General features: G+C 38.4%; 1 protein-coding gene across 7 annotated transcripts in view; it reads left to right on the top strand.

The window, feature by feature from the left end:
• Positions 1-12,196, top strand: part of SGIP1 (SH3GL interacting endocytic adaptor 1) — a 228,096-nt gene that overhangs the window by 188,417 nt on the left and 27,483 nt on the right. For all 7 annotated transcript variants that reach the window (XM_043461048.1, XM_043461047.1, XM_043461045.1 and 4 more), the window contains one exon: positions 6,011-6,122. In XM_043461048.1, the coding sequence (XP_043316983.1) occupies positions 6,011-6,122 (112 nt within the window). The remainder of the gene's footprint in view (positions 1-6,010; positions 6,123-12,196) is intronic.

Raw genomic sequence — 12,196 nt, 5'->3', positions numbered from 1 at the left:
GATGGATCTTGAGTACATTATGCTGTGAAATAAGCCAGACAGAGAAAGACAAGTACCACATGGTACCATTTGTATGTGGAATCTAGAAAAGAAAGTCAGACTCATAGAAACAGAGAGTCGAAAAGTGGTTGCCAGGGACTGGGTATGGGGAAATAGGGAGAATTTGGTAAAAGTGTACAAACTGTCAACTATAAGATGAATATGGTCTGAGGATCTAATGTTTTTGTTGCTGTTGTTTAGTCGCTTGGTTGTGTCCAACTCTTTGCGACCCCTGGACTGTAGCCCACCAGGCTCTTCTGTCCATGGGATTTCCCAGGCAAGAATACCGAAGTGGGCTGCCATTTCCTTCTCCAGGGGCTCTTCTCTGACCCAGGGATCGAAGCCGCGTCTCCTACATTGCAGGTGAATTCTTCACCACTGAACCACTCTGGAAGCATGAGAAGCTAACATAAAACATAGTGACTATAGATGATGGCACAGGATTGTACAACTGAAATTTGCTGAGAGAGTAGAACTTAAACGTCCTCGTAAAAGAAGGAAAGGAAGGAAGGAGGCAGGGAGGGAGGAAGGGATGAAAGAAAGAAAAATACATGAGGTAATGGATGTGTGAATTAACTAGATGGGAGAAATCCTCCCACAATGTATATGTAGGTCAGATCATCACACATACACATTAAACATCTTACAATTTAATTTCACAATTATACCTCAAGAAAGTTAGAGAAAAAGACTCTGAAATCACGTGTGCGTGTGTGTGTGTGTGTTGCATTTACTTGATTCCAGAAATTCCTCCATTGGGATATGCTTCATTGGCTTAATAACAATCTTCTGGTGCAAAGTAAGCTTCATTAAATGAATAAATGAATTTTTTCTAACCAATTATAACAGACAAATTGCAAGCTTCTATCTTCAATATAACCATTAGAAATTGAATCTAAACTTATTTAAATTTTAGAATTAAAAATGAATTTAAATCACTTCCATCCATCAGCAGTTATGTTTAATACCATAGTGACTTGATGCTTTTTATACCACATGTTCATTATCTTGACCTCTTTATTCTCTTTGTTGTTAGTAGTTTCATTTGGGGGCACATCAAAAATTCCAGGCTTTTATCTGCATTCATATTCCCAAGTTTATTTACAAATTGCTAAAAGGTAAACAACTTTTTAAAAAGTCAGCCAAAAGTTGTTGACAGATACATTTTTAACACCAAAGTTATATATTCTTCCATATGCATAATTCAGTCATAACCAACTTGTCCCATCTTTCAAATTACTATGGTTTAGATTTCAAAGAATCTGGCAGTTTCTTGTACCTCCCATTGCATAGCCTGGTATATGACAGTTTATCGTCTGTATACAAATAACTTTTCACTTTATTACTGCATCAGATGGAATCTTTTTAAAAAAAATATTTAAGGGGCAATAGGGTTCAAATTCAGTCAAATTCAGATGTTTGACTCTGTTTATCCCCTCAATGTATAAAGAACAAAAAGCATGTTAATGTTTGATATTTTATTTTGTTGTAGAACAAACGTAATAATTGCTATTTCTATCTTGAATTCTTTAAAAATAATCATTAATAGTAATAATAATTGTTATAATACTGAACTATTATCTAACTTCATGGAGTCTTTATTTTTCATTCACGTCTAATATTACAGTCCTCTTCTATATTGTAAGCTCCACAAAGGGAGAGGTAGGTACATCTCAGACATGTCTGTGAATTTCTCAGTGTCTAGCACAATGCCTACTTGTGCAGGAACTACATTCAAATGAATCAAGAGATAAATAGGCATTCAACCAGGTTTCATCTCCTGTTAGTCCAAGCATGTATCAAGTAAATTGAATAGATGATAGCCACCCATGTAATACACAAAAAATTAAACATGCATGATAGAATTCACTGTTCTTATCATAAGAGAAATTTAGAGTTGGAAGGAATTTGAAAATTTTGGTCTATCTCCTTTCTCAGTGAAGAATACCATTTGTGATATCATCTCCTTTCATTCTTTGCCTCAAAAGCTACTCAAATTCAGAGTCAACTCTAATTCAACAATGTTAGTAAAGCTCACCCTGACAAAATAACAGCAACAAAAACAAGATGTTTTTCAAGTACATACTGTCAACTACAAATAGGCACTTGCCATCTACCTCCACGAGGAGTAAATTATGTGCTGCTGCAACTGCTGACTTTCAACACCCCCTGAAAGGAGTTCAGGGTGGAGACCTGAGGCACTCTGTGCTCTGGGAAAAACTGGCAGAACAGGTCTTCAGATAGATATTTTATGAACCAATTCTTTTATTTTATGAACCAATTCTTGTATTTCCTCATATCTAGAAAAGCACTAAAATCCTTCATGGTAACAGCTGCTCCTCCAGACTAGCAGAAACCTTCTGCAAAAAAAAATATGAGTTTGATTGTGTGTATTCCCCTTTCATGAAAACCATATATATATGGACCTTTCCCCTACCTCTTTGGAGCAGTTCCTCAGAGCTATCTGAAATGCTCTGATAGTTTTGAGAAATGTCCTCATTTTGCCCCCAAATAAAACTTAACTCATAATTCTCAATTCTGTGTGTGTGTGCGTTTTTTAAGTCAGCAGTACCATTTTTAAAATTTCACAAATTTTATCCCATTTGATGTCCACCACAAGATGCTTTTAAACTGTGGTGTTAGAGAAGACTGTTGAGAGTCCCTTGGACTGCAAGATCAAACCAGTCAATCCTAAAGGAAATCAACCCTGAATATTCATTGGAAGGACTCATGCTAAAGCTGAAACTCCAATACTTTGGCCACCTGATGTGAAGAGCCAACTCATTGGAAAAGACCCTGATGCTGGAAAAGATTGAAGGCAGGAGAAGAAGGGAACAACAGAGGATGAGATGGTTGGATGGCATCACCAATTCAATGGACAGGAGTTTGAGCAAGCTCTGGGAGTTGTGATGGACAGGGAAGCCTGGTGTGCTGCAGTCCATGGGGTCGCAAAGAGTCAGACACGACTGAGCAACTGAGCTGGCTGACAAGCCTTCAAAATAGATATTATTATCTATTTTATATTAAAGATGAGGAAACCGAGTCACAGTCAGATTAAATAGCTTATTTCTTGTCATATAGATTGTAAGTGGAGGAGCTGGGATTCACACCCACGTCTGTAAGATTCCAGAGCCCTAGCAGCCTTTAAATCAAGGAGCAACATTTCCTGCTCTGCTCATTGGGCAATGAAAAACCTTCACAGTGCTGTCACTTGAACTATTGTCTTAAGCCCTTAGTTGCATATGTTACTGTTACTAGTTTTTAGAAATGCTTATATCTTACTTTCTGGATGTTTACATATCTGTGTCTCCAAATGTGTAAAAAAAAATATGTAAAAATACTTTACAAATAGTAAAGGCTCCGTAAATATTTGGCATATTCTTTCAAAACACCATGAAGGGATACTCTTTTCAAATCAGTTTATTTCTGTGTGAGAAAATTGCTCTTTCTGTTTAAAACTCCTTAGATTCCTAAAACAAAATTATAGAATCCTACTACACAAAGATTATGTAATCTATTGCCTTCATTTTATGGTTGAGAAACCTAAAGATAATTGACTTGCCCAAGGTCACAAAGCTATTAACTTGCAGATCCATGGCCATGAACTCTGGCTCCTAGAGTCACTGTCTCTTAATATTATTTCAGATATTCAAAAATAGTTTTGAGTCCCATCTTGGTCATCTTAGACCATGAGGTTTGAATTTTGCAGCATCTTAGACATTCTCCTAGTTTTAGCCCAGTTTTACAATAGTCAAATTAACAAAGACTTTCTAAGGTACTGCAGGGAAACAGAAGCATTAATTTATTATTGATAGCATTTTCATTGAATATAATCTTTATGTAAAATAATCTGGCATTCTTAGTAATCAAAAATTGATCTGCCTTATGGTTTGGTTGTCTCATTTTGAAGCAATAAAACTACATCTTAAGAAAATAATTGAAAGGAAAAGAACAATTTATACAAAGATGGATTTAGAATAATTTCTACCTAGAAATGGCCGAACATTTGGAGAATGTTTTTTTTTTTTTTTTTATATACTCATGGAAATGCTATGTAGGCCAGATAGCAATAAGGAAAATTATGTAATAAATGAAAAAAGTAGAAAAGAAGATGGCATAATTAATTGCAATGTATAGGGATGTGAAGAAATTAGAATTGTAAATTGTGGATCCTTTAAGGTAAAAGGGTTCTTTGTCAAATTTTGCTATTTCTCCTTTTCTGGCATTGTTGATTAAACCCACGGTAAGAACTGTGGTCCCCAGAAGTGAATGTAGCTAGAGTATATAGGGTTGTTGGAAGGATAGAGAGGAGGTGTGTCAAGAAGAACAGATCTGGGCCAGGCTGCATGTCTCAGTCCATTCTGAATTCTATAACAAAATGCCACAGACTGCATGGCTCACAAACAACAAAAATTCTTGAGAACAAGGATTGTGTTTAATTATCTTTGAATCCCCAGCACCTACCACAATGCCTGACACATAGTAGATAAGCAAATGTTTGTTGAGAATCAATGCCCACATCCAAGACATTGAAAGTCAAGGGAAGATAGAAAGCAGACACTAGAATGAACTAGAATTATCAAAGAAAACTTTATTGAGGAGGGAAATATACAAAGGGTAGATCTTCACATAACAGAGAAGAGGATGACAGTTACTGAAGGTAAAAGATAAAAAAGCATAACGTGTAGTGTGTGATGAGGTGGGGAAAATTAAATGTGTTTTGTTTGATAGGAAGGAGAAGCAATGAATGTGTGACATAATTAAATACTTTGTTCATTAAAATTCTCCTCTTCAGTACTGTGTTCAGAAATTGTTAATGAAGGCAACGATCCTAAACTTAGTCGTTTTGGAAACCTCAAAGTGTATCAAGACCATATAAAAATGTTTCATTTAGACAAATTATATATTATAAACAATTTCCCAGGTGACTAGTAGTAAAGTATTTACCTGCTAAGCAGGAGACAAGGGATCTAGCCTGGGGTCGGGGAAATCCCCTGGAGAAGGAAATGGCAACCCACTCCAGTATTCTTGCGTGGGATATCCCATGGACAGAGGAGTCTGGCAGACTACAGTCCATGAGGTCACAGAAGAGTAGGACACAACAACTAAACAACAAAGAATATTATGAACGGTATAGGAGAAAAACATGAGCTTTATAGGAGGGCGAATCTACATTTGAATTTTAGTTTTGCCACTTAACTATGTTATTAGGGCAAATCACTTAGCTCTTTGAGCTTCAGTTTTCTTTCTGTAAAATGGGAATATAATGCCTATCTCCCGCTGGGCGGATGTGGGGCTTGAATGCAGTAATTCTTATAAGATATTCAGTGTGGTGTTTGGTATATAGTAGATGCTTAGTATACATGAGCACTACTTTTATTTTTAATAATGTGAATTGATGCATTGATGTGTGTGTGATAAGTCAAGGTGGACATTTGGGTTGCACATGTTTGGGGATAAGCACACTTGAGTCTCCTTGATCTGAGGGTAATTGGAAATGGAAACAACTCAGAAAAAGATAATGTATAACATGGTGCCCCATGGCTGCCTGCCTCTTTAAAATGAAGTAATGACAACACTTTTGAGTCTATTGGCAATAGTATGATGTGAATGCTCAAATAGGCCGCTAATAATTTTCTTTACTAACTACCTGCTGTACAAACTGTCATGCAAATACTGCCTTATGATTTATGTAAGCATTGAAAAATCCAATGACTTTATTCTTACGCTTGGATTTTTCCTATGGTAGAATACCTAATTGAATTAGTTTCAAGTGTGTTTGTCTGTAAACCAGCCAAATATTTCCTTTTAAATACTTGAGCTCTATGTTGATTATACAGTTACAGTTCTTAGCACGTTACTTTGTTTCAGTAATTAGATTTCATCCTGTAATCCTATAATGAGGTTTTAGTTCCACATATACTAGGCTGTCTCCAATCCATATTAAGTGAAGATTTTTCGTCCTATACAGGTTCTTCCAGGGGACCCAGCCCCCTAACCATGGGAGCCCAGGACACCCTCCCTGTTGCAGCAGCATTTACAGAAACGGTCAATGCCTACTTCAAAGGAGCAGATCCAAGCAAGTAAGCCTGGGGCTTAGTCCACTATATTCTTCAAACTCTATGCTATTCCGCGGGGAACACTCCACATATAATTATTTCATTCCACATCCTAAGACCAAAAAAAATCTAGTCAGCAATAACAGGTGGCATACTTAGTATTAACTTAATTATGAATATTAACTCACTGCTTTCTTTAAAATATATATGTGTATATATATATTTATTTGTATATATATACATATATATATGTATATATATACCTTCCTCATGCTGGGGCCCTTGGAGAAGCCAGTGCTCACAGGGCTCCCCCAAGGCCCACAACTAGAGGCAAGAGGATATATATATTCCAAAAGGTCCAAAACTCTAATCTTACTACCCAGAAATCTCTGATTCAGTTTTTTCTGTAAGTTACAGGAAACCCTAACTGAACTCTGTCAACAGTGAGAACATGTATTATCTCACAAAAGGAAATGTCTAGATCATGTCTTTATTGTCTTAGTCTTTCCTGGCTGAGAGTACTCACCTATAAACCGAAACAATGGTGCATTTGAATGAAAACTTAGAATAAAACTACCTTTCCATAAATACAGATTAGTAAGAGAATAAATTATATTAATTTGTAACCCTTGTTAAGTAAGGAAAAACTAGCCAAAAAATTGTAATTACAGCAAAGTAAAAATTTTATATAAAAATGTACCATTCCCTATTTACATGAGCCTCATTTCACTTTTATCAGTACATCTTGACAATGGACTTCACCACATGTGATGTAATTAGATACTTTGCCTCTCTGTAAGGAGTCCCCTGGATGGGGTTCAGGAAGTCTGTGGATCCCTTGAAATTATATTTCATATCTAATGTGTATGTCTGCATGCACATTTGTCCATAGAGGGTCTACGGCATTCATTAATTTTACTAAGAGGTCAGATTAAAAAAAGAGGTTGAGTGATTGTTAGTCTACATTGAAAACTAAACACTTAAGTCAAACTGGTTTTGAAGTGTGTGACTAATGCAATTCCGGGTCTGACTTTGAAGGATAAACAAAAGACTAACCTGGGAGAGGAAAGAATTGCTTTTTGTTTTTTACTTGCAGGGACTAGGGCTTAGAAAACCTTGGTATCCATGGAATAAAAGATCAGAAAAAAAATTAAATGTGCATATACTGTAGAGCACTATACTGTTTTATAAAAATTTTATAAACAGTGATATTAAGGATAGCTAGGACTTGGATCTCTATATTTTAAGTGAGAATCTATATGACTAATTGTTAATCCTCTTTACACTTCTGAAACAGTAGTGTTTTTTAGTCTAAATCTAACAGTATTATGCTGGAAAATTAATATAATGAGTAACTCTACTCCTATCTAGCACTGGGATCTATCAACTTCTCTAAATATCCTTTGAAACGACACTTAGGTTTTATTTTGGGCCCAGAGTTTTGCAGAGAAGTCAACACTGTGGACTCTGGTGTTTTAGGTCATTTGGGTTGCTATAACAGATTCAGTTCAGTTCAGTTCAGTCGCTCAGTCGTGTCCGACTCTTTGCGACTCCATGAATCGCAGCACGCCAGGCCTCCCCGTCCATCACTAACTCCTGGAGTTTACTCAAATTCATGCCCATCGAGTCGGTGATGCCATCCAGCCATCTCATCCTCTGTCACCCCCTTCTCCTCTTGCCCCCAATCCCTCCAAGCATCAGGGTCTTTTCCAATGAGTCAACTCTTTGCATGAGGTGGCCAAAGTATTGGAGTTTCAGCTTCAGCATCAGTCCTTCCAATAAACACCCAGGACTTATCTCCTTCAGGATGGACTGGTTGGATCTCCTTGCAGTCCAAGGGACTCAAGAGTCTTCTCCAACACCATAGTTCAAAAGCATTAATTTTTCGGTGCTCAGCTTTCTTCACAGTCCAGCTCTTACTCCATACATGACCACTGGAAAAACCATAGCCTTGACTAGATGGACCTTTGTTGACAAAGTAATGTCTCAGCTTTTTAATATGCTATCTAGGTTGGTCATAACTTTCCTTCCAAGAAGTAAGTGTCTTTTAATTTCATGGCTGCAGTCACTATCTGCAGTATTTTGGAGCCCCAAAAAATAGTCTGACACTGTTTCCACTGTCTCCACTGTCTCCCCATCTATTTCCCATGAGGTGATGGGACCGGATGCCATGATCTTAGTTTTCTGAATGTTAAGCTTTAACTTTTTCACTCTCCTCTTTCACTTCCATCAAGAGGCTTTTTAGTTCCTCTTCACTCTCTGCCATAAGGGTGGTGTCATCTGCATATCTGAGGTTCCAGCTTGTGCTTCTTCCAGCCCAGCATTTCTCATAATGTACTCTGCATATAAGTTAAATAAGCAGGGTGACAATATACAGCCTTGATGTATTCCTTTTCCTATTTGGAACCAGTCTGTTGGTCCATGTCCAGTTCTAACTGTTGCTTCCTGACCTGCATACAGGTTTCTCAAGAGGCAGGTCAGGTGGTCTGGTATTCCCATGTCCTTCAGAATTTTCCACAGTTTATTGTGATCCACACAGTCAAAGGCTTTGGCATAGTCAATAAAGCAGAAATAGATGTTTTTCGGGAACTCTCTTGCTTTTTTGATGATCCAGCGGATATTGGCAATTTGATCTCTGGTTCCTCTGCCTTTTCTAAAACCAGCTTGAACATCTGGAAGTTCTCGGTTCATATACTGCTGAAGCCTGGCTTGGAGAATTTTGAACGTTACCTTACTAGCATGTGAGATGAATGCAATTGTGCAGTAGTTTGAGCATTCTTTGGGATTGCCTTTCTTAGGGATTGGAATGAAAACTGACCTTTTCCAGTCCTGTGGCCACTGCTGAGTTTTTCAAATTTGCTGGCATGTTGAATGCAGCACTTTCACAGCATCATCTTTCAGGATTTGAAATAGCTCATCTGGAATTACATCACATCCACTAGCTTTGTTCCTAGTGATGCTTTCTAAGGCCCACTTGACTTCACATTCCAGGATGTCTGGCTCTAGGTGAGTGATCACACCATTGTGATTATCTGGGTCGTGAAGATCTTTTTTGTACAGTTCTTCTGTGTATTCTTGCCACCTCTTCTTAATATCTTCTGCTTCTGTTAGGTCCATACCATTTCTGTCCTTTATTGAGCCCATTTTTGCATGAAATGTTCCCTTGGTATCTCTAATTGTCTTGAAGAGATCTCTAGTCTTTCCCATTCTGTTGTTTTCCTCTATTTCTTTGCATTGATCACTGAGGAAGGCTTTCTTATCTCTCCTGGCTATTCTTTGGAACTCTGCATTCAAATGGGAATATCTTTCCTTTTCTCCTTTGCTTTTTGCTTCTCTTCGTTTCTCAGCTTTTTGTAAGGTCTCCTCAGACAGTCATTTTGCCTTTTTGCATTTCTTTTCCATGGGGATGGTCTTGATCCCTGTCTCCTGTGCAATGTCACGAACCTCTGTCCATGGTTCATCAGGCTCTCTGTCTATCAGATCTAGTCCCTTAAATCTATTTCTCACTTCCACTGTATAGTCATAAGGGATTTGATTTAGGTCATACCTGAATGGTCTAGTGGTTTTCCCTACTTTCTTCAGTTTAAGTCTGAATTTGGCAATAAGGAGTTCATGATCTGAGCCACAGTCAGCTCCCTGTCTTGTTTTGCTGACTGTATAGAGCTTCTCCATCTTTGGCTGCAAAGAATATAATCAGTCTGATTTCGGTGTTGACCATCTGGTGATGTCCATGTGTAGAGTCTTCTCTTGTGTTGTTGGAAGAGGGTGTTTGCTATGACCAGTGTGTTCTCTTGGCAAAACTCTATTAGCCTTTGCCCTGCTTCATTCCATACTCCAAGGCCAAATTTGCCTGTTACTCCAGATATATCTTGACTTCCTACTTTTGCATTCCAGTCCCCTATAATGAAAAGGACATCTTTTTTGGGTGTTAGTTCTAAAAGGTCTTGTAGGTCTTCATAGAATTGTTCAACTTCAGCTTCTTCAGCGTTACTGGTTGGGGCATAGGCTTGGGCATTTGCAGTCTCAAAAAGGACAGAATGATCTCTGTTCGTTTCCAAGGCAAACCATTCATTATCACAGTAATCCAAGCCTATGCCCCAAGCCTATGCTATAACAGATTAGGTGGCTTATAAATAACAGAAATTTATTTCTCCCAGTTCTGGAGGCTGAAAAGGCCAAAATCAAGGCCCTGGCAGATTCAGTATCTGATGAGAGCCTGCTTCCTAGTCCATAGCAATCTTATAGAGTGGAAAGGGCTAAGGAGCTTTCTGGGTCTCTTACAAAGGCACCAGTCTGGTTCATGAGGGCCCCACCCTTATGACCTAATCACCTCCCAACAGCCCCACCCAAATATCATCACACTGGGGATTAGGTCTAAATATATACATTTTGGACATGGCAAACATTCAGTCTATAGCATTCTGGTTTCTCCCATGCCTTTTCTTTTTCATCTTCAAAGCAGAAAGATCATTTGCCACAACCACACATCAATAGAAATTAAAAGTTCATCATAGAGTATGCATTTGAACTGTTAGAGAAAAGTAAGCGTCGTGAGCTTAGTATACACACTTTATATACATAAATATGTGTTTGTTCTGTGGACTTCTTCTTTGAATAAAGAATTTAGATGATTTTTTGTATCACCAGTTCTAAGGACTACTTATTACTGACTAACCTATACCTTAGAAAACTCAGGGTGCCTAAAATTACAGGTAGAAACATACCCCCCAAAAATGACTAGTCAAAATTGTGGAGAGATATCTATAATGGAGTGAAAAACACTGGGAATCAGACAAGAATGAATTCTTTTTTGTACACTTACTAATTGACTTTAATTCATTCATTTATTCAGAGAAACCTAATTTATAGTAAGGATACTGAAAAGTGAAAGTGAAGTTGCTCAGTCGTGTCTGACTCTGCGACCCCGTGGGCCGTAGCCCACCAGGCTCTTCCGTCCATGGGATTCTCCAGGCATGAATACTGGAGTAGGTTGCCATTTCCTTCGCCAGGGTATCTTCCTGACCCAGGGATCGAACCCAGGTCTCCCACATTGCAGGCAGATGCTTTAACCTCTGAGCCACCAGGGAAGCCAGGTGGTAAGGATACTTCTGCCCCCTAAAATCTATTCTCAATATATCATGTCACCCCTTGGCTCAAAATCTTCCTAATTTGTTCAGAGTAAAAAACAAATGCTTCATAATGATGTATAAGTTTTGTCCTTCATGACCCATCCCAGTTGCCACCTCTCTGATCTTGTCTCTGTCACTCTCGTGCTTGTTCATGCCCCTCTAGCTACTCTACCTTCCTGGCTGTTTGTCTTTCATCAGCCCAATCCCATCTGCATGTCTTTGCATCTGCTGCTCCTTCCACATTAGTGAGATCTTCTCCCAGGTATCTGAGTGACTTGGGCCCTCCCTTCCTTCAGGATTCTTCAGCAGGTATATCAGAGACCCTTCTTGTCCATCTGTGTAAAACAGAAACTCTCCAACCCTGTCTGCTATCAGCACTTCCTCTCCCTACCTCACGGTCTCTTTCTCCATAGCTAACATTTTACCTGTTTTCTCATAAATGAACCCTTTAGTTAACGTGTTCCATGTTTTCAGGTTCACTGTCTGTCCCTTCTCCCACTAGAGTAAGCTTCATGAGAACTGGGACCTTGAGTATTTTGTTCATTGTTGTATCCTCAGTACTTAAAACAGGACCTGACAAGGAGTACCTAACACATATTTGCTGAACAAATTGAGTCAAATTACTTTACTTGATGTTTACAGAATGTCTGCTATGTGGCCACCCATGTACTAGACAGTGGTATATTGGTGGTGAAGACAGTTGATATGGAAAATAAGACTTGCACAAAAATATAATGCAAAGTCCATTATAGGAGGGGAATAGATACGGGATAATGGGTTTAAGAAGTCCTTAATAATAATCTTTTTTTAAACCCCAAAAAGTGGAGTAGCAGCCTACCAGTCACTTGTGGAACTGTCCCTATACAAGCTGGGTTCTTCATCTTGTTTCAGTTCCCCCGGCGTGCTATGACAACTGAGGTCTGTACCTGTGAGCCTGATATCCATGACCTTGGCATTTCAGTGATGTGG

Source organism: Cervus canadensis, chromosome 2, assembly GCF_019320065.1.
Source record: "Cervus canadensis isolate Bull #8, Minnesota chromosome 2, ASM1932006v1, whole genome shotgun sequence".
Taxonomy (NCBI): Eukaryota; Metazoa; Chordata; class Mammalia; order Artiodactyla; family Cervidae; genus Cervus; species Cervus canadensis.
Note: the sequence above shows the minus strand (reverse complement) of the source record. Positions and strands in the feature narration are given on the sequence as shown.